This window comes from Apiospora kogelbergensis (genome assembly GCF_038363985.1).
Source record: "Apiospora kogelbergensis strain CBS 113332 chromosome Unknown utg000006l_segment0_segment0, whole genome shotgun sequence".
Taxonomy (NCBI): Eukaryota; Fungi; Ascomycota; class Sordariomycetes; order Amphisphaeriales; family Apiosporaceae; genus Apiospora; species Apiospora kogelbergensis.
This window is the reverse complement of record NW_027117423.1, coordinates 297,585-322,238: the sequence shown is the minus strand read 5'-3', so window position 1 is coordinate 322,238 and position 24,654 is coordinate 297,585. Positions and strand designations below refer to the sequence as shown.

Genomic DNA, 24,654 nt, shown 5'->3' with positions numbered 1-24,654 from the left:
GCCTTGCATGCCACCCCCGGAGTTGGTGGGGGTCACATCTGAATTCGAGGTGCACGTTCTGTAGGTTTGATGAAATGGCAACGATGTTACCGTCTATTGGAGGGTTTGGACGAAACTCCAATCATATTTTATGATTGCTCATAATAGCGCACTTGCTCCAACCGTTCCAGGTCATGGAGAAACTCAACCTCAGCACCCAAATGCTCCAGATTAAATACGATAATTGTTGGAAACTCCGCTCTTCATATTTCTTGAGAGAACTCGAATGTGTGGCGAGCTCATTCTTTGCCGATTCCAGGGAGAAAGAGGACGGCTGAGATGGCCTTCGCCCAGAAGATCAAGGCAATGGCGCTCAAAAGAAACGGCAGTCAACGCAGCAGTAGTAGTACGGCGGCAGTAGCCGAAGTCAGCAGGCCTGCCCATTCCGGCAATGCCCATGCCGACGATAAGGGCAACATGGGGTCTTCGGGGCCCGAAAACAACGTCGAAGCTGGCGTTTCGGCTATGGCTGCTGCTCAGGCTATTTGGGGCAAGACGGGATTTCGCCTAGTCATACTTGGGTAGGTCTGCATTGAAACGCCATGGGGTCATTAGAAAGTCGATTTCTAACCCTTAGGGATTGCCTGCATGCAGACTGGCCATGATCATGATTATTTTGTGAGTACCAGAGCTTCTCCTTTTTCCCTAAGATCCACACTAATTAATCCCTGTGTACCCAGTGAGCTCGACAACAGTACAGTGTATACGTACAAGAATTACTCGACGTCGGAGTTTAATCAGCTCTCCGTCTTAGGAACATTGAATACCGCGGCCGTCATCGTTTTCGCAGTAGTGAAACCCCCTATTGCCAAGATCAGCAATGTCATCGGTCGAGGCTACACATTGGTCTTCACCATCAGCTGCTATGTGTTGTCTTACATCCTCATGGCCTCGGCCCAGACTATTGGCGCATATGCTGGCGGCTTCGTGCTCTACAATATTGGGCAGTCCGGCACCAACGTGATGACAGTGAGTACTGCCTGCCCGTGATCCTCGGCAACAACCAAATATGACTCCAGGATGTGTCGTGAGGCCGTCTTGAACTTGAACAATCAGTCACTAAAGCCCATCATTAGAATGTTATCCTCACAGATCTATTCAGTCCCAGATGGAGAGCGTTCGCTATCGGAGTTTCGTTCTTCCCGTTTCTCATTACTCCATGGGTAGCAGCTTTCATTGTAGCTAGTGTGGTCGCTGGGAACGGCATTGGCTGGAGATGGGGCATTGGCATGTTCGCTATCCGTAAGTCATAAGACTGTGATGCGGCGGCAGGACTCTTCCAGTACTCAACTAATAACCGACGGACAGTTATGCCCTTTGGCTCATCATTCATCATCGGTACCTTGCTCTACTACCAGAGGAAGGCGAAGAAGATGGGTGTCTTGGCCAGCCAAAAGATGACACTGCATGAGTTCTGCTCGGAAATTGATCTGGGCGGCATGCTGCTCTTCGTCGGCGGCCTTGCCTGTCTGCTACTTCCACTGACCTTTGCTGCCCAACTTCCCGAAGGGTGGCGGTCTCCTTGGATCATTGCGTTGTTGGTCATAGGAATTGCTTTATTGGTCTGCCTCGGGTTCTACGAGAAATACGTGGCTGCGTATCCGGTCATGCCACCGAGTTACTTCAAAAACCTCACGATCTCGGTTTCGTTGTTGATGCTGGCTTTAGATAACGTAAGTTACTATTATCGCCCCCTTAACCCCCACCGAACTCATGAACCTTTACATTAACCACATTTGGGGCGCAGCTCGGGTTCTCCGCAACACATACTTATCTGTACTCTTGGAGTATTGTAAGTTATAACCTAGACGTGAGAACGGCGACATTTCTCAATAGCACGATGAGTGTTATGCAGTGCCTCGTTGGTATTACCGCTGGCTGGTGGATGGGGCGAAGCGGCCGTTACAAGTGGCTCGTCGTCTTGGGCGCCTGCATTCGCCTCATCGGATACGGCATCATGATCCGGCTGCGAACTCAGGACAGCACGATTGGCGAGCTATTCGCCCAGCAGCTCATTCAAGGCACTGGAAGTGGCATCATATCCACAGCGCTGCTTGTTGTGCCAACTACCGTTGTACCTCGTGCTCAAATCCCACAGCTTTTGGCGTTGGCTCTGTGCTGCGTCTTCCTGGGATCCAGCATCGGATCGACAGTCGCGGGTGGCATTTACACCAATACCATGCGAGAGTCGTTGTGGAAGTGGCTGGGCCTCAAGACCTCGCCTGTGCTAATTGAATCGCTTTACAATTCGATTACCGGAGAACTACCAGTCTGGGGTACGCCAGAGCGCATTGCTATCAACTACGCAGTAAGTTCGCATCCTCGGCCCCTCTTCCATATAGGTTTCTGCAATACCAAGATGATAGCTAATGAGTTCATAGTACTCGGATGTCGTCACCTACATTACCTACGCAGCAATAGGGGCTGCAGCCCCTGGAATCATTCTCGCATTGTTGTTGCCTAACAAAGAACTACCAGAGTAAGTTGATCCTAAAATAGAGTACCCGAGAACGTAAGATCTTTTGGCTAGCATGCTTACAATTTGAAAAGGGATACCTCGGCATTGAGCGCTGCGCATGGTTTGCCTACCGAACACCGCGTTCCTATTGCGGGTGAGGAGAAGCCATAACGTCTATGGTCAGTCAATATGTTCGTCATTAATCTTCACGAATCCAGTGACGCCCCAATTCACAATTAATCAATCATATTTTCCTTTGTTAGTCAACCAGTGAGGATTTTCATTATGCTACGGCCGCAATGATCTACATGGCAGGCTCGTATTAAAAACTATATAAGACTCACCGTTTTGACATACTGGGTGGCTTGGGAAAAGATTACACGCCCAAGACCCCTGCACCCCTATTCCAGTTCAAACAACCCCATCTAAATGGCTGGGCGATTCCGTCGTCAGGCACACCGCGAACACCCAGACTCAAAACGACGCACATTCTTCTCTGAGGGATGCCATGTCGAATTCTACAGTGTCCTTACCTTTGCTGCCGTCGGGATGCCTATTCGGCCCCCGCATGCAAGGGGCAAACTTCTTGTCGCCCTCACACCAGACGGTGATACCCAGACACCTGCTGTGGCAGAAAGTGCAGCTTTCTCCCTTGCGTACACAGCGGTATGTCTTGAGCCAGGCCTCCTCGGGCAGAGATTTCTCGAACTGGAGACCGGGCGGTGGTGGTGGTTCTGGCGAGGGCGTTTGAGGCGCCGCTCTGTTCTTGCTCTTCGCGGGATAGAGAGGACGTGGCAATTCATCGAACGTGACATGCTTAGTCTTCTTCGGAGAATGATGGCCAGGTGGCAACTTGGCGAATTCGACATGCTGGGTCTGGTTAATTGCATCAGCAGCGGTTGCAGCAGTAGGCAAGCCGGCATCAATCGCGTGGTTATGCTGTACGGCTCCTTGGTTGAAACGGTGGTTGAGATAGCGGATCCAGGCTATCTCTTGCTCACTCAGTTCTTCCCGTTCTTTCGGCTCTGGGACCGTCGTCGTGTTGGCGGAGGACTCCACGGCGGCGGCTGCTCGCATGGCAGACCCTAGCGCCTCGGGACACACGACGAAGCCGCGTACGGTGTGCAAGGCATCGTCGGGCTGGGGCATCTGACTGTTCTCTCGGAGCCGCTTATGGAGTTGGACGTGTGCTCTCCAGTCGCGGACCACGGCCGGCGTGGAGGGCGTATCCCAGGTAGTATCGGTGTCGTCGTTGTGATCAACGCCTATGACCGCGGGAGGGGTGGTGGTCCAAGAAGGGGCATTTCCTTCGGCTGCCATTGCGTATATATACTTACCGTCGAAGAAGACCTAAAGGGGAGAAGGGATAAGAGGCTTACGACAATTGTCAGTCTCTTGTGGGGTGTCTCAACTCGCGCGCGATGATGTCAGTTCGAACTGGTACAAGAAATACCAGTTGATAAGATATCCTCGTGCGCGTGGTGAGTCCGTTCTACAAGGTGTTTGTATGTCTGGGTTCTCGTTTATAACTTGGATGGGCCCCTTGGGAACATTATATCGTGGGCCAGGGCCCTTGTTCGGAAGAAGAGTATTGTCACATTCTTTATCCAGTATGGTAGAGACCACAATACTAGGTCAAAGAATTTAGGCTATCGTCAACAACGGTGCTACGAGTCTCTATTGCTGACGATGAACAATGGAATGGTGAGCCACCCCATCATTTGGAGATCATAAGTGCATCTGCGGCTTTTAGCAGACTTTCTTTGCACTTCCATACCCCCTTCCAGATGAATACCTGCCTGACCAGTGCACCAGGGGATGGAGGTCTTTCTGATGAGGATACTCAGGATGGTAGCCAGGATAAAACAACCCATCATGTTCTTATTGAACGATAAAAATTGAACAGTGTTAATGCCTGCCTACTCTGAAGTTTCCGAGTGTCCCTCGGAGTTCTTAACTGAATACAATCCTGATATACACGCCTTGCTTGACTCCTCCGCTATGTAAAATTCATCCTAATTCCGGATCCCTGCTCAATGCTTTCCTTCTGACATCATGGACAGCTCGATAAGACCACTATTGGTCTAGACTTGGTTCTTATATGCAGTAAGGGGTATGAGGTTCTCCTTGCTCTTCTTCCACTCCCGCGTCCACTTCCGATACCTGAGGAACTTGACGACGAGCTCGAGATAGGCGAGGCCGAGCAGCAGCATGGCCGTGGTCTGGCCAAAGTCCCAGCGGTCCTCGTCCTCGGTGCCCTCGAGGAGGGGCTGGTTGGCGTGGCGGATGGCGATCATGAAGTAGAGGTGGACGGGGAACTCGAGCATGGCGAAGACCAGGACGACCATGAGAACCTTGGGCCCGCCGAAGACGGCCATGCCGATGCCCGCCAGCATCCACAGCGCCGTGATGACGGTGTAGGCCTGGTCCGACCCCGGGTGCGAGGCGAACCGGTTCGCGGCGCCGACCGTGTTGTAGCAGGCGCCCAGTTTGCCGCCCTCCTGCCACTTGGCCAGGCGGATGACGAAGGTGATGGCCAGCGCGATGAAGAAGACACTAAAGCCGTAAATGGTCAGGTAGCGCGACGACAGGCGCGACTTCGACCTGTTCAACATCTTTTGGCAGAAGGCCAGGCAGACCAAGACGGCGATGCTCGACACGCCCACGAAGCTGACTGTGTCGAAGACCAGGCGCAAGTGATACAATCCCAGTTCCTTCCTCTTGGTCCAGGCAGTGATCTGCGTGTTACGAAAAACTCACGTCAGCCATGCACTCCACATAACGAAACGAGAGTTGTTGCCAAGTAAGCCGTTCGTCTCGCGTGTCGTCCAACTCACCATTAGGGCCATGCCCAGCAAGACCTGAAGGTCGTTGCCGATATTGACGGCATCGGAGAGGAACTCTATTCGCTTCTTCCGGCGTTCGTGCTCGTCGCTGCCTTCGGGGTGTTGATGCAAGTGGAGGTGGCCCTTCTTGGACAAAAAGACGATCCAGCCGGCGAGAAGGAGGGAAAGCAGGGCTTGGCCGGCGAAGGAGATGAGGACGCCCAGGCCCGCGATGTCGGGGGACGCCTCGCCGACATTCTCGCAGATGCCGTACGTGGCGTTGCTGGCGGCGGACTCGCCTGCCACAGCGTGCGACATGGTTTTTGTCTCGGAACGAGAGTCTCGAATAGAAAAGAAAATGCACAAATGAAAATGAAAGCACGCCGAAAAGGCAAAACAAAAGACCCAACGACGATCTAGAACGCGATCTCTAACAACTCTGCACGGATGGGGAAATAATGGGATGCCAAGGAAGAAATGGAGGTTTGGCAGACTTGGCAATCGGCAGGGAAGGGGCTTCCCTTTTTAAAGAAACACACAACGAGGGTCCAGCGATGTTCTAGGTCGCGGTCTGCGCCCATGGGGCCCTGCGCCTCCGTGACACGGGCTGAATCATATCCGCCTAGCGGTTCAAGGTCGATCGTGAAACGTAAAGCGACGTAGACCCTCGTCTATTCGAGGAAACCGCTAAACTTTGACAAGGCCTCGGCGACCAGAGCTGGGGGCTGGAAGCCGCGGGTGCGGCCGCGAGCTTGGGTTTCCGGTGGTCCGCCTTGCTAGTGTATCAGAACATCGACACCAACAAAAAGACAGAAAGCAAAAGGGGAGGGAGCCAACAGGCTTATGCGTAAGGGTCCGATGGTCCAATGGTCCAATGGTCCAATGGTCTGGTGCGAAGTGGCCCAACAGTCGATAGTTCGAGGGTCCAATGATGCGGATCTGCAAGAGTACCAGATTCAGGCTGAGCTTATTGTATTTTTAGCTTCTAACTCAGGACTGCCGACAGGCATGCAGGTACAGTAAGACCTGACGCTGTGGCGTCCTCGCGCGGCTCAGCGACCACTCATTCCTCGACCCGTTTGCTTGTGTTTCCCAAAAAGTGCAATTACATTATATGTACAAGATGCCACCCAATCAATCCGTCGTCTATATACACAGGAGCAGACGCCCTGGCACTGATCGTAGGGGGCGTAGAAGAGAAATCCGTCGTCAGCACCGTGTTTCGAAATGAACCCCACACCCGACTGGCCGTCCATCTCCAGGTCGAAATGAGTGCTGGTGATCATCATGTTTCCCACTGTGATAGTAGCGACGGGACACAGCCCCGATATACACACCGCTTGCTATCAAATTCCCTCTACCAACAGAGCGCTCGTGCTCCCCAGCGTTTCTTTGAATAATTCTGTCGTGTTGACGGGAGGATTGGCGTCCTTGCTTTTCAGATAGCATTTCCCTCCGGCTGGAAAGAAGCAATGTCAGCTTACATACTTTACACTCACAGGCACACCAAAACGCGATATGAGTACTGATGATTTTCAACAACCATGAAGAACTTACGGACTAGCGACTGGGACACAGCCTTGCACCACCCCTCTGGCTTGGCGTCCGCCTTCGCCGACTCTTGGTACTGGCGGTTGTACTCGGCGCACGCCGTCATGCACGAGTCGAAGGTCTTGGCGAAGAACTCGAGCAGGTCGACCATGCCCGGGTTCGCCTTTTTGAACCCGGAGTAGTTGGTGTTGCACAGCCGCACGAACGACTGCGCCGCCGTCTGGCCCTGCAGCGTGATGCCGGCCCCGTTCTCCCCCGCCCCCGCGTTGTCTGGCGGCGTGTAGCGCGACCCGTTGATGGTCGGGCACCCGCCGTCGGTGGGGATCAGGGACGGCTCGAACAGCGGCAGCTTGGTCGGGATCACGGTGCTGCTTGTGTACGAGATGGGGCCGGTTGGTTTTGTTGTCGTTGTCGGTGTTCCTGTGGCACCCGATCCTGCGGTCACATTATCGGCGCTGGTGCCGTTGTTGACGTTGTCTTTCTCGCTGATGGGCCGCTGCTGGGCCGCTAGTCCGCCACCGATGCCACCGCCTATGCCCCCGGCGAGAACCAGGATGAGCGCGATCAACAGACACCAGAACACGGGGACCGAGAGGCCGAGGATTTTCCTCTTCCGCGGAGGGCGGTCATCGCCGAATGCACTCGGGGCAGTTGTTGGTGCGTACGCTGTTGTTCCCTTCTCTGACTGATAGCCAGGGTATGCGTGTTGCTGGACTGGAAGTGGTTGCTGCTGGGCTGGATATGACGGTTGCTGGGCGGCAAATGTCTTCTGTCGGGATTCCTCGTCGAAGCTGCCCGGGTAGGAATATTGCTGCTGGGCGGAATGCGGCTGAACCTCGATGCCCGGATATGCGTGAGACGCGGCCGGCTCGAGCCCTGGCTGGTTGGTGGCCATCTCTCCTTTTCTCTTTCTTGTTTCCTTTTATCCTTTTCCTTATACCACCTCACAATGGGCAAATATCTTGCAGTCCACCAACCAATAAACAAGTATTGGGGAAATAGGACGGCAAAATGCTAGTTATACTCGACGTTGAAATTAAAGCGTTTAGAGACTTTTACCCGGCGAAGCTGACGAGGGGGGTGTAAGAAGAAGAAAACTAGATCAACAAACTTGAACTAGAAAAGCTATGTCAATGAGTTGGGCGGTTACTCCCAGTTCTGGGGGATCCTGCCCCCCTCTAGATATCGGGTACAGCTGTGCGGCGCATGCTGTGCTACAAAATACAGCGAGGATCAGAAATCACGTTTCGGAAGGATTCGAGCCCCGGAGGTTCTGCCGGAGGGATTACTTTCGGAGCCTTGCGCCCCCATTGGGGGACTAAAGGTAGCAAGCCAACAGGGGTATGTTAAGGGTGTTGGTTCGATTCTGATGCTGTACATAGCCTCAGTGATCCCGTCACGATGTGGTTGATTACCTTATCCATGAGAATCGCCTTTTCGCACGCCGTCGAGGATGCGGGCCGCGTCGAAAACCTCGGTAGCAGACAAGAATTCTGGAAATTCGACGTTGGTTCCTGAGAGTGTGTATCTCAAACCGAGCCTTTCAAACCCCTTCCGACGCATCAAGCGACTGGCGTAAGGTTGGCCCTTCAGGCGTGGCTGTCCTGCCTTCGTGCATGGCTATCCAACTCTACCTTCGTTTCAACCTCGAGATGGAACGGGCGCGCTCGACACAGTTTCGCAGGACGACTGCCATGGTTCTGGCCATGCTGCGGAGGAGATCGCAACCGGCTACCAGTACCATGACAAATTCAAGTCGCAAGATGGTCGCTGAAGGAATGTAATCCTCGGAACTATCGATCAAGGAAGGTTAGACGTGCCTCCCCCGTGCGGGACTGGGCACCACCACGGCCACGAGATTGGCCGTCCTTTTGGGCCACGACGAGACCGATTCTGTATGAAATGAGGTCAACATGGGTGCACGGGGGAACAGGGCATTGGACATCAAGCAACCAAATGAATGCATGTAACTCCCTACCAGAACAGGAAGGGCACGGCACCTTGGCACACATTGCTCGGTGTGGCGTGACCTAAGCGCTGGCTGAGGTGCTGTGCCGCTCGCTATCGTGGCCTGCGCCGCTCGCTGGGAGTGGTTTGGATGGGCACTAAGGCGAGAAAGTGGGAAGACGTTGGGTCTGGCATGGGAGAATGCCTTCTGTTCTAATTTCGTTCTCGCCAATTGCGAATTGGCCGGTCTCCGGCTCCATATTTCCTGTCGCACAAAGAGGCAATCGTGAGTAAGGCTGGCTGGCTGTAGATGGATGTTACAGTGGTGTTGTTTTCCGAGAGAAATGCGCGCCCGATCTTGGGTCCCTTTTTGTTGGAACGGAGTGGCGCTTTACGGGTGGTGTGCCGGGCAGCGGGATCGAGTAAGCAGGTAAGCTCCGCCAGCGGGCAAACCACGGAGATGATACGGAGACAGCTTCATCCTCGTCGTCGCATGTTTCAAAATAGCTAGTCTGGGTTCTCAGCTTTATCAGAGGGATGGCATAAGCCAGAGTCTGTAATTTACATGTCATCTGGGTTTGTATTGCTGATATGGATATTTTCTCTCCAGACCTATATTGCTCTAATCAGAAGCTCACTTAGACGCAAACACCGAGCGAAATTCCTTTTCCAACAATACATACACATGAAGCCATCGATCAACTATGTGACAATAGAAATCGTCATGAGGATTTTCAATGATGTACTTGCTACAGAGCTCAGGGTCATCGAAAAAGTCATCCCTTGTATTAAAACATAACATCTCCGAAAAAAGACGACGCTGGCGACTATTAGCGAGGAGACTAATGTCTTTATTGCGAGTAAAGGAATTATTCAGGATTTCTTACTTCAAGTAGATGCATTGAAGCCCTCCTGACACAGTCATATGTATAGAGCTGACGGCTTAAGTCCATGTTTGGTAGCCTTGATTTTGACCAGACCTTGATAATAGACGATAACGGGTAGGGGTTGGATCGTAATTGGACTCCAATGTCGTGAAAAATATAAACTGCCAACGGTCTCTCGGTATATTCAGGCATGATGTGCTGAAAGTCACCATTCGAGAGAGGTTGAGATACGATCCCATTGCGGAGGTGAACAGACCATTGTAATGATGGTCCTCTTGACTGAGATGGCGATGAGTCTAGATATATATGGAGTCAATGTTAGATCATGACAGAGTTTGGAGTGAGGCACATGGGTACCGTAATTCCTACCAGAAACTGGCTGTAGGACCAGACAGATGTAAAACGGGCGCCGCTGTTGAAAGCCGGTGTCTTGCCTGTCCAAAGAGGCAACGCACTCCGGTTTCCAGGCTTGGTTCTTGATTTTCTCACTAGAGGAGTTCATTTGGCTCTATATGGCGAATCAGCACTGTGTTTTTTATATGACAGTTCATCATTACCTTCAGTCCCTTGGAACGCGATGTACTAAGTGTTTCAAGGTCTGCGATGCTAGCTTGGACTTGTTCGCCGCATAAAGGGGTATAGCCATTGCGTGCAGAGGAAAACATTCTGGGTATGTATTGCAGTGGCGAGCTGGGCCGAAGGCTATCCAAGACCTTTACTGGGACTGGGCGGTTCTTGTGCTCGATTGAGCTGGCACTTGACGGCTGGACGGAATTGGCTTCGTTAGGGAACCAGTCAAGACATGGTGCGCGCACGGTAGCATCCTGGGTGTCGTGAATCTCGACAAAGCCCACTTCCTTGGCTTCCCCTAGTATGGATGGCATATTCCATTCTGTAAGGTTAGATAGGCGTGTGCTATCAATTTCGTCATCGGACTGAGTTGCGTGACGCCGACGAAGCCGGGATCTTTGGCTTTGTACCGCATCGACCCCTGATGTTATTGCATGCGACAAAATGGTTGCCCCGATATGTACGTAGTCGGGTCGTAAAAATGTGGCCCTGTGCGTTACGGTAGTGTGAAATAGGCGCCTTAGAAGTTGAGTTAAGCCCCAAAGGTGTATACGAACGCGACGTGGTAAGCTGACGCCGTTGTCTCGAAGTACGGAGATGCCTATTAACAGGGAACCGCACACAGGGAACCACCATAGAGTGGCTAACACACTTGAAGAGACATCGTTGTTTTGATCCATATTGTGGTCAATGAATCGAGGATGAAGAGCACCTAAATCTTGGGAGAGATGTCTCCTCCATTCCGAGCGATCAAAGTTGGGCGGCGCTTCAAGCTGCATGTCTTTCGCTATGTCACAGGATGGTGATGGCCAGTTATGCTGAGCCACACTTGTTATTGGGTGCCCATAGCTCTTTAGATGATATAGTAAAACAAATATTTGCCTACCTCCTCGCAGTTGGATAGAAAATCTTTGCGTACGGACCACTCTGCGAGCAGTCTAGATTTATAGCCATCAGAAGCCGCCGTGGTGGTTGGCCAATAAGTCACACCGGCCATGACCAGAGCTACAAAGGCTACGACGCTCACGAAAGCTTCTCGGTAGTTTCGGATCTTTACTTCGTTCCAGGCATACTTCGAGAAATTGCTGAGCCTACTGAGGGTACTAGGGAAACTGCTGGCCGGGCAGTACATTGAGGGCAGAACCCTGGTCCTGCCTGGGCTCATGTGTCTGAGCATTCGAGAACGAAGGAGAGCAAATTGGACAACAGGCAGTGGCGTGTACCGAGGGAGCATCCGTTGTTAGAGGGAGGGTCGAGCCAGGTTGCGATTGATTTTGATGCAGCTCAAAGCCATCTTCGGGTAACCCAGGAGTAGGTTGTGCTGCGGTGGCCATGGCTGGAGCACATGTGTTGGGGAGAAGAAGAAAACGTCGCCCAGAGAAGCTGACGCCGAATGGGTCATATATCTAAAAGAAAGAGTCAAGGCTAGCTTGCCGTTAACAATTGGCGCAGTCTGCCTCTGGGGGCAGTGTCTGTAGGCCCAATGCGGAGAGAAATCGAGACACGCATTGATTGGCCATGATGCTGTATGGCAGCCAATCTTCAATTTTCACCCAACCATCCATTACTTTGAAGGAGGGTGACTTGATCACTGCCACAGTACGACGTGTGCATGGCGATCCAAGGTGACGTAGTGCAGTTGAAGTCGATGTCGTTAAGCGATTGGCCAAAACTTGGTTCTGCAAAATGTACCTAAATTCCCAAATACGAGATTGGGCGGACTCCGAGCCTCACCTTATCTCCTCCTCCTCATCCTTGAGCAATGTATCGTGAGCTGGCCTTGCCCCCCGCTTTCCTAGTTGTCCAATGGTCACAATATTTGACAGCCGGACTGGCTGTGCCCGGAGCTCCTTGCCCAGACATCGAAACAAGCTTCTTAACATGGGTAGGCTTCCTGCAATGATCGCAGTGTTGCATTCAACGACAGACCAGAAGATCAGATTACCTATGCCAACTAAGCCATCATCCCCAAGTTAGTCGCATGCGTTGGTAGAGAAGGCTGACCGATCTTTTCGGTGTACTTGCCGAAGTAGTCCGATTTTGCCTCGTACGCGGCCGAGTATTTGATCCTGATGATGGTCGCCACTGAAGAGAACACGCCCAAACCCAGAATGACGACCAGCGCGAGCTTGACAGTCCGCCGCATCTGCAGGTTCCACAGGATGGCGACGGGAATGGTCGCAACGAGCCAGTCCGTGGCGATATGGAAAAATGACACGACGTAAGTAAATGTGATGAGCATGCGCTGGTCCCGGCACGCCCCGGGAACCTCGCCCCACGATGCCGCCAACGGCTTGCATTGAACGACCACCCCGACTATGGTGATTAGGGCGTTGACGCTAGTGAGGCCCATGATTCCATACAGGATATAGTTATATCTCCTCTGGAAGGACACGCGGAGTAGTGTGGAGCAGATGCTGGCTTTGATGAAAGTTGAATTGGCCATATAGAAAATTTGGAAAAGTTTGAGTGACTATGATCTCATAGCCCACGATAGGTCAGCTCAAACTCCCGTTTCAAATAAGACACGATGTGTAAATGTCGTTTATAGCAGTCGGAAAGGGGTTGACGCAGCGTAAACACTCACCTTCAATCCTTCCATATAGGTTCGACCGGCCTTGCCTCCTGGAATGAGCGCATCTGGTGTCCCGAGTCCGCTAAATGTGCCATAGGAGACAACTCCGTTCTGCATCATGTTGAAGAACTGAGACGTCCGGAAGCTCGCCATTCCTTGCGTCAGCCATAGTTGACCTTCGTCTATCTACCCCTTTAACCAATTAGGAGGAATACCTACGAAACCGACGCACATGAGCCAGTCTTCCCTGCCGGAGTTTTTCAGTCGGAACCGACACCACATCCTCAGCATCATGAACACAATACTGACGATAGAAATGGAAACTGTCATGGCAAAGAGCTGAGCAGCCTGACCCCGTGGGTGTATCATCACCCATTCACCTCGCGCGTGCATCGATGTTGTCTATCCCACTGAATGTGGGCGGTAAACTCTCCAACAAATCCGCCATCCGCAAAGGGATGTTAGAGGGGAGATGCGAGATTCATCCTGGAGGAAACACGATGAATTATCGGCGTACATATTGGGAGAAATTGCACGTCCAGCAGAAAGCCATGGGAAAGAAAGTTTCGACTGATGGCTCCTAGAGGTCCGTGAACAACGGCATGTTCGTCTGGTCTCCGGCTGGGGCATCGCCAGCCTTTCACGACTCGCGACCGCCTTAGGCATTTGGAGATACATGTATATTCTCCAATAGAAATTGCATTAGATGGTGATTAAGCTCACGCGGACCGACTGATGAGCCCCGGCAGAATATGAAGATACAGGCAAGCTCTGCTCTGATATTTGATAACGAGCGTGAACTCAGGATGAGTATCAGAGGAGATGGAAGTCAGCCCGGAAGCGACAGAATAATCTCGCTGGCAATTGAATTGTCCTGTGGTGACATGCGGTTAACGTATATACGCAATGCTTCATTGATATGTGTTTCGAAGTAACGCGACCCTTAGTCATGATCAAGACTGGATTGTCATAGTTTGAAACATGCTGGGAGCACCGAACGCCTCCATCAGCTGAGATCATAATTGGAATGATTTATTCCCGACAATTCAAAGTAATAACTGCAATTTATCGTCGAAGTTGTCGCGAATTGGTAGGCGGCTCTTAGCACCATCCCTTCGGACTACGTCTTGATGGGAGGTTGATTCTCTGGATCCTGAGGTTGCATTGGACGAAGAGGTCCGATTTTCACACGAATGAAATATGCCGCTAGTAGACGCTTACAGATAAGAGATCCCATGTTTAGATCTGCGGGGCCCGAGTTGTCATATACTCGATCCAGGCAGCTTACGATCGAGCAACAACTTGGTGAGAGTTGCAAACAGGAGGTACTGCTACTCGGGTAGTGGCTCAACTCCAACTGGACTGTCGGAGCCGGCCGAAGTTTGTTCGGCAGGGAGAGAAGCTCCACCACAGGGGTCGGTTGGTGGGGTTGGCCGTGGGACTTTGCGGGGTATTGATGCAACATGAATGATAAGAAATGCAAGCTGGGGGTGATGGATATCACTAATATCTTCCTTTTCCTTCATATCTGGTAGCCCCCTGAGCCTAGCTGCCTGTGCACGCCGCAAAACCACCGGAGAGTCAGAGCTGAACGTGACGAAGATAGGTGCTACTCGGGTCAATTGGCAAACGAGGTTGGTTGGCCAACAGCAGCATGTCTTATCGCTGATACAGCTGTTTGACGGGCTCGCTTGCTGTCTTGTGCTTGCATCTCGGCAATTAGAGGCTTAGCATTCCAATAGACCGGGTAAGAGCTTCTTTGCCACACCCCACCATCCACATGTAGGTACGAAAGCTAGTTGTCAGCTGGGTCATCTGGTCAAAAGTCCAAGTCATTCCTTCCGAACACCACTTCTTCAGATATCACACTCAAGTCCATCCAGTATCACGACACCTGATCCCTCATCTTGTTGTCAATTTCGTCTCATCTCTTTGCTCATGTAGGTGGCCTGAGCAAGACCTACGAGGGCTATGAGAAACTGAAGACTGCCTTGATTGATATCAGCTTCTTACAAACATGGCGCCCGGACTTGTTACACCCGAGCCTGCTCCTTTGGTGGCCGCTGATGGTCCCAAGTTGAAGACTGTGTACGATGACACTATCAGGTTCTTCCTGAACGGTACCCGCGTCGTACTGGACGAGATCGACCCTGAGGTGACACTGCTGGAGTATTTGCGCGGCATAGGGCTGACCGGCACGAAACTGTGAGTCCCAATAACCTGCCTGCATATTCATTGAAAGCATCACTGCTGATCCCAGTGTCAAAAGCGGCTGCGCTGAGGGAGGATGCGGTGCCTGTACCGTAGTCATCAGCCAGTATAACCCCACTACAAAGCAGATATATCATGCTAGTGTAAACGCCTGCTTGGCGCCTCTAGCAAGCGTCGATGGAAAACATGTCATCACTATCGAGGGCATCGGAAACGTCAAAAAGCCCCATCCAGCTCAAGAACGGGTGGCGAAAAGCAACGGAAGTCAGTGTGGCTTCTGCACCCCAGGAATTGTTATGAGTCTGTACGCTCTGTTGCGCAACAACGATAATCCCACAGAACATGACGTCGAGGAAGCCTTCGACGGAAACCTCTGTCGCTGCACAGGATATCGCCCCATTCTCGATGCCGCCCAGAGCTTCAGTGCCAAGAATGCATGCGGCAGCAGCACATCAAACGGCGGGTCCGGCTGCTGTATGGAGAATGGCGATGGCACTAAAGCCTCTGGCGGATGCTGCAAGAGCAAGAGTCTGGATGACGGACAGCCCATCAAACGTTTCACGCCTCCTGGCTTCATTGAATACAACAAAGACACAGAGTTGATCTTCCCTCCTACGCTCAAGAAACACGAGTTTAAGCCCTTGGCCTTTGGCAATAAGCGCAAGAGATGGTACCGCCCTATGACCGTGGAGCAGCTCCTGGAGATCAAACGTGCTTACCCTGACGCCAAAATCATCGGCGGCAGCACCGAAACTCAAATCGAAATCAAGTTCAAGGCTTTGCAGTATCCTGTGTCGGTGTTCGTTGGCGACATTCCAGAGCTGAGGCAGTATAGCTTCGAGGACGATCATATCGAGATTGGTGGCAATGTCATCCTGACAGACTTGGAAAACATCTGCCAAGAAGCCATCAAGCACTATGGAGAGACGCGGGGCCAGATCTTTGAGGCTATCTACAAGCAGCTAAAATACTTCGCGGGCCGGCAAATTCGCAATGTCGGAACGCCGGCGGGCAACTTGGCGACTGCTTCGCCTATATCAGATCTGAATCCGGTGTTCATGGCTGCTGATGCTGTTTTGATCGCCAAGTCGCTAGAAAAAGAAACGAAAATACCCATGTCTACCTTCTTCAAGGGCTACCGACGGACGGCGCTTGGACCTGATGCAATCATCGCTTCTATACGCATCCCCATCACCAAATCGAAGGGTGACTACTTCAGAGCATACAAGCAGGCGAAGCGGAAAGATGACGATATCGCCATTGTCACAGGCGCCTTACATGTGAGGGTTGACGAGAAGGGGACAGTTGAACATTGCAACTTAGTGTACGGCGGCATGGCCCCTTTCACAGTGGCTGCAAAGAAAACAAACGAATTCTTGATGGGAAAGATGTTTGCACACCCGGATACTCTCGAAGGTGCCATGAATGCGCTAGAATCGGATTTCAACCTGGAATTCGGTGTGCCAGGAGGTATGGCGTCCTACCGGAAATCCCTCGCGCTGAGTTTCTTCTATCGATTTTACCATGACGTCTTATCTGGTCTGAGTGCCGAAAGCCAGCACGGCGATAGTCAGGCAGTCGAAGAGCTTGAAAGAGAGTTATCGAAAGGATGGGAGGACCGAGAGGCGACAGCCGAATATACCAAAGAAACAATTGGGAAAGCGAAGAATCATGTTGCAGCACTGAAACAAGTCACGGGTGAGGCACAGTATACAGATGATATTCCGCCGCTGAAAAATGAGCTTCACGCAGCTCTCGTCTTCTCTACAAGGCCACACGCGAAGATTGTATCTCGCGACTACACGGCTGCCTTGGACATCCCTGGAGTGGTCGACATCGTGGACAAGGATGATCTGCACCACGCCAATGACAACAAATGGGGAGCGCCAAATTTCGATGATCTTTTCTTTGCCGAAGACGAGGTCTTCACTGCTGGGCAGCCTATCGCCATCGTTTTAGCGACTTCTAAGGCCAGAGCGGCTGATGGGGTTAGAGCTGTCAAGATCGAATACGAGAACCTCCCGGCCATTTTCACCATGGAAGAGGCGATCGAAAAGGAAAGCTTTCACAAATTTTACCGTTACTTGAAGAAAGGTGACACCGATGAGGCATTCAAAAATTGCGACTACACTTTCTCTGGTGTCACCCGGATGGGCGGACAGGAGCACTTTTACCTTGAGACAAATGCATGCCTTTGCATACCTAAACCAGAAGATGGTGAGATGGAGATCTGGACCAGCAGCCAGAACCCTAACGAGAGGTAAGAGTTTTCGTGGCACATTGTGAGAACTCACACTTACTGATTTTCCTGTAGTCAAATATTCGCTGCGAGGATTCTTGGCGTCCAGGCCAACAAGGTCGTCGCCCGTGTAAAACGCCTAGGAGGCGGATTTGGTGGAAAGGAAACGCGATGCGTCCAGCTTAGCACGATGATGGCCCTCGCCGCACAGAAGACGAAGCGTCCCGTTCGGTGCATGCTGAATCGGGATGAGGATATGGTCATGTCTGGACAGAGACATCCGTTCCTGTGCAAGTGGAAGGTGGGCGTCAACAAGGACGGCAAGCTCCAAGCTCTGGATGCCGACGTCTTCAACAATGCAGGGTGGTCGTTCGACTTATCACCGGCAGTGTGTGAGCGAGCAATGACACACATCGATGGGTGCTACAAGATCCCGAACGTGCACATTCGGGGCCGCCTTTGCAAGACTAATACCATGTCGAACACAGCATTCCGTGGGTTCGGAGGCCCTCAGGGTCTGTTCATGGCAGAGTCATATATGTCAGAAGTAGCAGACCGCCTGGGTATGCCCGTCGAGGAGTTCCGCCAGATTAACTTTTATGAGCCGAACGAGGAAACCCACTTCAACCAGCCGATTCAAGATTGGCATGTTCCCTTGATGTACAAGCAAGTACAGGAAGAATCAGCTTACGCAGAGCGTCGCAAAGCCGTAACCGAGTTCAACAACTCGCACAAATGGCGCAAGAGAGGCCTCGCCTTGATTCCTACGAAATTCGGTATTTCGTTTACGGCACTTTGGTTGAATCAGGCGGGCGCTTTGGTGCACATTTACCATGACGGCTCGGTTCTTGTCGCTCATGGCGGCACGGAAATGGGTCAAGGTCTTCACACCAAGATGATCATGATCGCGGCAGAGGCCCTTCAAATTCCCATGGAGGACATCTTTATCTCAGAAACTGCCACTAACACTGTGGCCAATGCTTCAGCTACAGCCGCTTCGGCCTCGTCTGATCTCAATGGCTACGCTGTCCATAATGCCTGCGAGCAACTCAACGCTCGCTTGGCCCCTTACAGGGAGAAGTTGGGCCCAGAGGCCACGATGAAGGAGATCGCACATGCAGCATACTTTGACCGTGTGAACCTCAGCGCGAACGGCTTCTACAAGACCCCTGAGATCGGCTATACCTGGGGCGAAAACAAGGGTCAGATGTACTTTTACTTTTACCCAAGGAGTAGCAGCTGCCGAAGTCGAGGTCGACTGTTTGACTGGTACCTGGAGCTGTCGGCAGGCTGATATCAAGATGGATGTTGGCCGCTCGATCAACCCTTCGATCGACTACGGCCAGATCGAAGGCGCCTTTGTACAGGGCATGGGACTCTTCACCATGGAGGAGAGTCTGTGGTTGCGGAATGGTCCAAATGCTGGCAACCTGTTTACCAAGGGGCCCGGCGCCTACAAGATCCCCGGTTTCCGCGACATCCCGCAGCAGTTCAACGTCAGCCTGCTGAAGGGGGTGACGTGGGAGAACCTGCGGACGATCCAGCGCAGCCGCGGCGTGGGCGAGCCGCCGCTATTCATGGGCAGTTCCGTCTTCTTCGCCATCCGCGACGCGCTCAAATCAGCGCGGGCCGACTACGGGGTGAAGGCAAAGCTCGCGGAGGAGTTAGGCGGGGACGAGGGCGAGGGAAAAGAGGCGAATGACGGTGACGGTCTGCTGAGGCTCGAAAGCCCGGCGACGCCTGAGAGAATCCGGCTCTCCTGCGTGGATCCGATCATGGAGCGCGCTCGGGTTCTTCCCAAGGAGGGTGAGAAGAGTTTCTTTATCGCTATCTAGATTGTATTTACCTTGCCTTGAAGGGCTATTACAGATCTAGTAAGCTAGTTTGTATAGACTTAATTCGTCTATGGTGTATAACGTGATTGAGCCCAGACAATCAATACGTTACTATCAAACCCTCACAACACACGCACTTGCATCATTTTGCAAGATCCAAGACAAATTCTAGTACACGCTCAGATGCCTACATTTACACCCAGATTTGCTTTGGTTCACGGAGGTAAGCGAAAAGACAATTACCTGTTTGGGCTGTCCGGCGGGTCACGTGTATGACGGTCATAATGAGACGTTTTCTGTGCCTCTTCAAATTGGGTCCTTCTTGATCCACGATTCCTCACCTATAAACACGGGGATGCGACACGATGTAGTTCGTCGTCGCCCTCTCGCTATGATGGTGTTCCATCTCGATATCTTAACACGATTTCACTCAAGCTCAGGAACGCATAAGCAAACTCTAGCATTTATTCATTTATAGATTACCATGGGCAGTGATCATCCTACTGGCCCAATACGGCTCTTTCCCTCCCCGGATCGCACCTCCCAAGAGAAGACATCGGTTTCCCTATCTATTCTCGATGCGACGTGTGCGCGCTTCTCAGACACAGGTGCCGTGTGGCTATTTGACGCCCCGTCGTCCTCGACCTCTGCCACATCATCGACGGGCTTTGAGCAGAACAGGATAGTTGATCGTCTGCAGTTCTCCTTCATTACTACTCTGGATGACTTCCCTCAATGGGCCGGCCAGCTGCACTGGGCTCCTTTCCGGTCTAGCAGCGACCACACCGAGCGATTTCAGCGATGCATGCTCACGTATGGGGAAATGGGGGCGACTCCGACGATCCGGGGGTGGAGTGGAGCGTGGTGAGACGGGATTATACCCTAAACTCGATTTTACCTCCGCAGCCGTTGCCAGCAGAAACGAAGGGTGTTGCCTGGTGGGATAACGATGCCTTCCCACAGGGGGATCTGGTGTCACCCGCGAAGCTCGCCCTGGCCAATCTCAAAGACTGCGAGGGTTTACCGTGCATGATTGTGCAAATCACGCTGTTCGCGTGCGACGGCTACGGCGTGGGGGTGCGGTTGGCGCACCCCGTCGCCGACGCGCAGTCCATGATGGTCTTTATGCACAAATGGGCGGCCAACTCCCGCAGCCTCGGCCATAGCGGGCAGCAAAGCCCGCCGCCATCGCCATCGCCCTTTGGCGAGCCGGTCTTTGACCCGCCTCTGCTGGACGCCAGGGCTGCCGGCGACATCGACTCCGCAAACGGACCCGACCCGGAGCTTTGCGCAAGGGCCCGCGCCCTGCCTCTGCACCGCTTCAGCTGGTGGGACACGGACGCGCCGGGGTACTCCCCTTACCTCGTCGCCACCACGCGGAACAACATCCCACCCCCAGAGATCGTGGCTAAAACCGCGGTGTCCCCCTCTACTACGGCCCCGTGGCATACGTGGAACCTGGACCGGCCCGCAGCGTCAGCCGTGTTGCACTTTACGGGCGATGAGCTCTCGCGGCTACGCGAACGCGCCCGTGCAGAAGCAGAAGCAGAAGAAGGGGAAGTCCCGATTACTCATGATGAGAATAACAGCAAGATATCGCGCTCCGATGCCCTGCTCGCCCACCTCTTCCGCCTCATCACCCAAGCCCGATGCTCGCTCAAGCCGGAAACCTCGTACGCAGTACCCGCGGCCGACGACGAAGTCTTCCTCGACTTCACGCTCGAGGCGCGGCGGCGAGTCGCGCCTCCTTTGCCCGAGACGTTTCTGGGCTCGCCGCTGTTCATGACGCACATCGGGGCGCCCGCGTCGTCTTTACTCCTTTCCAACTCCCCAACCCAGAGCACCACCACAGGCGCGCTGGCCCGTCGCCTCCGCCAGACCCTCCGGCGGTTGACGCCCGACGCCGTGGCGGCGCTGCTGCACGAGGCGGCGTTCGAGGTCGCGCCGCAGCGGCTGTGGCGCGGGTTCTTGGGGGCGCGGCACGTGCTCGTGACGTCGTGGCTGCGGACGCGGGTTTACGACGTGGATTTTGGGATGGGTTGCGCTTCTCCTTCTGGCGGTGGCGATGCCCCAGTCGAGGGACACAGAGAGAGGCCGCGATACGTGCATGCGGTCATGGGCAAGGCGGACGGGATCGTGGTCTTGCTGGACCCGGTGGTCGGGGATGATGGGGGCGTGGATGTGGCGGTGTACTTGGATGCGGAGGTGATGGTGCAGTTGAGGGAGCTGGTGAATAGGTTGCCTATATGATTCTAAATATCATAAAATGTTCAATACGAATTGTTATATCGTTTTTTCAGAATCATACAGGCATGATAATAGACGTCGAGCGGGAACCTCCATTAGCCCCGAGTAGCCCCTTTTCTCGGACCAAAACATGGGATATGTCATCACCCTGTTCAATTACATTTAGGTCCTGTAAAGCACATGCACCGCACTGAAACCCCTCCCTTCATCGGGGAGTTCATATTACCAAGCATCTCCAATGTGGTCGCCGCTCTGGGACACTTCCTACTTTCGGCGTTAAGCAACATCTCACTAATGACCCCCACTGAATGGGGCTTTGGAGCATGACGTTTTGCTTAGCAAGCGTAGTATCAAGAACGAACCATTGGATGTGCTACCTCGAGATCAGTATATAATAATCTGCAAGGCATTACCCGGTCATCAGAAGACCATCCTGTCAATTGTATTAAGTACGACTCCCATTTCAAACACATCCAAGAAAGAAACATGTCTATAGCCATCGTAGGCGCCACAGGCAAGCTGGGCGGGGCAACCCTCTCCGCCCTCCTTTCCCAAAAACTGGCGGCGCCCTCCTCCATCGTCGCCCTCACCTCGTCGGCGCCCGGGTCCGAAAAGTGGCAAGCCCTGGAGGCCCAGGGCGTGCAGGTGCGCCACGCCACCTTCGAGGACGCCGCGTCCCTCGAGAAAGCGCTGCAGGGCGTGGACCGCTTCTTCCTCGTGTCGACCCCGCGCATCGAGCTGGACTACAACGACGCGCCGCCGGGCGCGGGCCGCGAGAGCCACCACCGGGCCGCCATCGACGCCGCCGTCGCCGCGGGCGTGCGGCACGTCTACTACTCGAGCCTCGCGTTCGGGAGCCCCAGCAAGGCCGGCGTCATGCGCGCCCACATCCGCACTGAGGCCTACCTCAAGTCCCTGCAGGACGCGGACAAGGTGAGGGTCACGGTGCTCCGCGAAGGGCTCTACAACGAGTCGTGGCCCCTGTACCTGGGCTACTTTTTCGACACGAAGAACGATGAGCGCGGCACGGTCAAGCTCGGCGGCGACGGCAAGATCTGCTGGACGGCCATCGCGGATCTCGGCGTCGCCAACGCGCTGGTGCTCACGCAGCCGGGCGACGAGTGGGCGGGCAGGACGGTGTACTTGTCGACGGCGCCCGCGGGGGCACGGGACATGAAGGAGATTGCGGCGATGGTGTCGGAGGCCCGCGGGAGCCAGGGGGGAAAAGCAAGGTCGAGGTCGAGATCGTGGGCCGCGCGGCGCACGAGCGCCACTACGTCGAGGACCGCGGTATGGGCCGTCCGGGGGTGGAGTGGTGGGCCTCTATGTATGATGCCCTCGAGGATGGCGAGTGCTTGATCGATGACCCGACGTTGGGGCGTCTGCTTGATATGGTGGGGAAGAAGCCGGTGCCGATTGAGGAGACGGTCAAGGCTATGGTATCGGGATAAGGGGGAAGGGGAAGATAATCATAAGATACAATATAAGCCTGTGTTAGCTCTAATAATGCGAAGAAACATCCCGGAATATTACCATGGTTATGTGTCTATGATGTAGGCTATCACATATTTGCTATTCAGGGGTTCTACCTATATCCAGAAGCGTAGCCTTATCGCCACATTTCCCCTTAATCTATGCTTCCTCAGATGATCCCTCTACTAGCCTCTTCACCTTTTCCTCCAACGTCCGTTTCGGCACGGGCGACCAAGCCCAGGCCAACAGAGCCAAATGCGCCCGCGTCGGCGTGACCTCATCCTGCTCCCACAGCTCCTCCCACTCCCACCCCTCCATCGTCTCCTTGCCGGCCGGCACCGCCTCACTCAACGCCTCATACCGCACCCGCTCCCAGTCCTGCTCTTTGATCTTGAGGTTCATGCTCTGCGTCTCCGCGAGCATCTGGTTGCCCAGCTTGCCCCTGCTCCTGAGCTCGGTTGCGTAGAAATTAGCGAACCGGAACGCCAGGAACTCAAACTCGCCGGGCTGCGGCAGCCCGGCCTCGTGGTCCCAGGAGATCAGCTGGGTATTCGTAGCGTCGTCCCTCCTCTCCGGGCACGCAGCCTGGATCCACGGCTGCAGCAGCGCCCGCACCGTCTCCTTGACCACCAGCGGCCGGAAGCCGCCGGCGCGCAGGCTGTTTTGCTGGGCCGGCACCGTGTTGCTCATCCAGTCCTCGAAGACGGCGATGGCGGCCCGCATGCCCGGCGACGTGCCGATGTGCGGGTGGTTCTTGGCCCGCATCAGGTACGTGCGCACCACCTGCTGCTGGTACAGCAGGCTGCGGTGCGCGTTGAGGGCGAGGGTGCGGTGCGCCGTCGCGGCGTCCTTGTAGCCGCCGTGTTGCACGGCAATGCGTGACAGCAGGGGGGTCTTGGCCGGGCGGCTGCCGGTGCTCTCTTTGCTGCCGAGGTCGGCAGTGGCATCGTCTTCATCTTCGGTGCTGTCGTTGGGATTGATGATGCTGTCCTCTCCGTCGAGAGCTTCGTCATCCGAAGGTACATAATTAAAACCTCTACCGATCACGATTGGCCGCGTGGTCATCTTGTGTTTGGTTGGTTATGATCGTAAAAAGGGGGGTCAAAAAAGAGTGCTTGATATGAGTTATGTGATCACGAGAAAGATGAGCAGTTGCTGTGAAGTTGATTTGCTTTCGTATGATTTTGTTCGTGTCAATGTCCTGGATCCTGCAAGTATATATAGGAGGGTCACATAGATTGACCAGTACGCATCAACCCCTGAGTTTGCGGTGAGCTCTTTGTTCCCATGCTGTTTCCTCTTGGGGACCCTGTCTCTACTCTGCTCTTTGTTGCCTGCCAGCGTGCTAGTAATCGGCGACCAATGGGATGTGACCGGGTTCCCTGGAGTTTCAACGCTTCTTCGATGAAGTGCTGGGTCGCACTCTTTGCTGATGGATCTTTATGGTCACTAATGACATGTATCTAGAGAAATACATGATCGATGGAAAGTACAGCACCGAAGTACCTGTGCCCTTCCGATATATTATGTTAATTTCTCAGCAGTATTTGAGCTTGCTTGCAAGACTGAGGACTGACAAAATGAATAATGTTCTGTTCCCTTGACTCTTTGGTTTTCTAAGCAAATGTGTCTATCTCCGCAACTCAAGTTGCAGTCTGTTCCAGAACAGGGATGAGATATAAATCTTCCAGGATGTGAACAAGCCAAATTTTCTTTTCTACCATCCGAGTACATTCGGGGGCCATATGCAAAGAGGAAGGCCTTTTGCAATGATAGACTATGGTCTATAAAGTTATA

The 24,654-nt window shown here is 53.4% G+C and overlaps 9 protein-coding genes across 9 annotated transcripts; 5 read left to right on the top strand and 4 right to left on the bottom strand.

Annotated features, from left to right (window-relative positions):
* Nucleotides 1–318: 318 nt before the first annotated feature.
* On the top strand, nt 319–2,522 carry PG998_008901 (ENB1 protein; the record flags this gene model as incomplete). The annotated part of the gene is made up of 6 exons (XM_066875717.1): nt 319–560; nt 720–1,008; nt 1,116–1,281; nt 1,348–1,712; nt 1,787–2,347; nt 2,421–2,522. The coding sequence occupies 6 exons, from the start codon at nt 319–321 to the stop codon at nt 2,520–2,522; spliced, it is 1,725 nt and encodes a 574-aa protein (XP_066727873.1).
* Nucleotides 2,523–2,926: 404 nt separating this feature from the next.
* PG998_008900 (uncharacterized protein) lies at nt 2,927–3,586 on the top strand (the record flags this gene model as incomplete). Its single annotated transcript, XM_066875716.1, has 1 exon — nt 2,927–3,586. The coding sequence occupies one exon, from the start codon at nt 2,927–2,929 to the stop codon at nt 3,584–3,586; it is 660 nt and encodes a 219-aa protein (XP_066727872.1).
* A 995-nt stretch (nt 3,587–4,581) lies between these two features.
* Nucleotides 4,582–5,640, bottom strand: PG998_008899 (uncharacterized protein; the record flags this gene model as incomplete). Its single annotated transcript, XM_066875715.1, has 2 exons — nt 4,582–5,215; nt 5,258–5,640. 2 exons carry the CDS (start codon nt 5,638–5,640, stop codon nt 4,582–4,584), a joined length of 1,017 nt encoding a protein of 338 aa, XP_066727871.1.
* Nucleotides 5,641–6,668: 1,028 nt separating this feature from the next.
* On the bottom strand, nt 6,669–7,768 carry PG998_008898 (uncharacterized protein; the record flags this gene model as incomplete). Its single annotated transcript, XM_066875714.1, has 2 exons — nt 6,669–6,781; nt 6,880–7,768. The coding sequence occupies 2 exons, from the start codon at nt 7,766–7,768 to the stop codon at nt 6,669–6,671; spliced, it is 1,002 nt and encodes a 333-aa protein (XP_066727870.1).
* A 4,239-nt stretch (nt 7,769–12,007) lies between these two features.
* On the bottom strand, nt 12,008–13,005 carry PG998_008897 (uncharacterized protein; the record flags this gene model as incomplete). The annotated part of the gene is made up of 3 exons (XM_066875713.1): nt 12,008–12,167; nt 12,329–12,750; nt 12,865–13,005. The coding sequence occupies 3 exons, from the start codon at nt 13,003–13,005 to the stop codon at nt 12,008–12,010; spliced, it is 723 nt and encodes a 240-aa protein (XP_066727869.1).
* A 1,864-nt stretch (nt 13,006–14,869) lies between these two features.
* PG998_008896 (xanthine dehydrogenase) lies at nt 14,870–19,137 on the top strand (the record flags this gene model as incomplete). The annotated part of the gene is made up of 4 exons (XM_066875712.1): nt 14,870–15,057; nt 15,122–17,323; nt 17,378–18,504; nt 18,533–19,137. The coding sequence occupies 4 exons, from the start codon at nt 14,870–14,872 to the stop codon at nt 19,135–19,137; spliced, it is 4,122 nt and encodes a 1,373-aa protein (XP_066727868.1).
* Nucleotides 19,138–19,938: 801 nt separating this feature from the next.
* On the top strand, nt 19,939–21,387 carry PG998_008895 (uncharacterized protein; the record flags this gene model as incomplete). Its single annotated transcript, XM_066875711.1, has 1 exon — nt 19,939–21,387. One exon carries the CDS (start codon nt 19,939–19,941, stop codon nt 21,385–21,387), a length of 1,449 nt encoding a protein of 482 aa, XP_066727867.1.
* A 483-nt stretch (nt 21,388–21,870) lies between these two features.
* Nucleotides 21,871–22,835, top strand: PG998_008894 (uncharacterized protein; the record flags this gene model as incomplete). The annotated part of the gene is made up of 2 exons (XM_066875710.1): nt 21,871–22,578; nt 22,599–22,835. The coding sequence occupies 2 exons, from the start codon at nt 21,871–21,873 to the stop codon at nt 22,833–22,835; spliced, it is 945 nt and encodes a 314-aa protein (XP_066727866.1).
* A 181-nt stretch (nt 22,836–23,016) lies between these two features.
* Nucleotides 23,017–23,922, bottom strand: PG998_008893 (uncharacterized protein; the record flags this gene model as incomplete). The annotated part of the gene is made up of 1 exon (XM_066875709.1): nt 23,017–23,922. One exon carries the CDS (start codon nt 23,920–23,922, stop codon nt 23,017–23,019), a length of 906 nt encoding a protein of 301 aa, XP_066727865.1.
* Nucleotides 23,923–24,654: the final 732 nt, after the last annotated feature.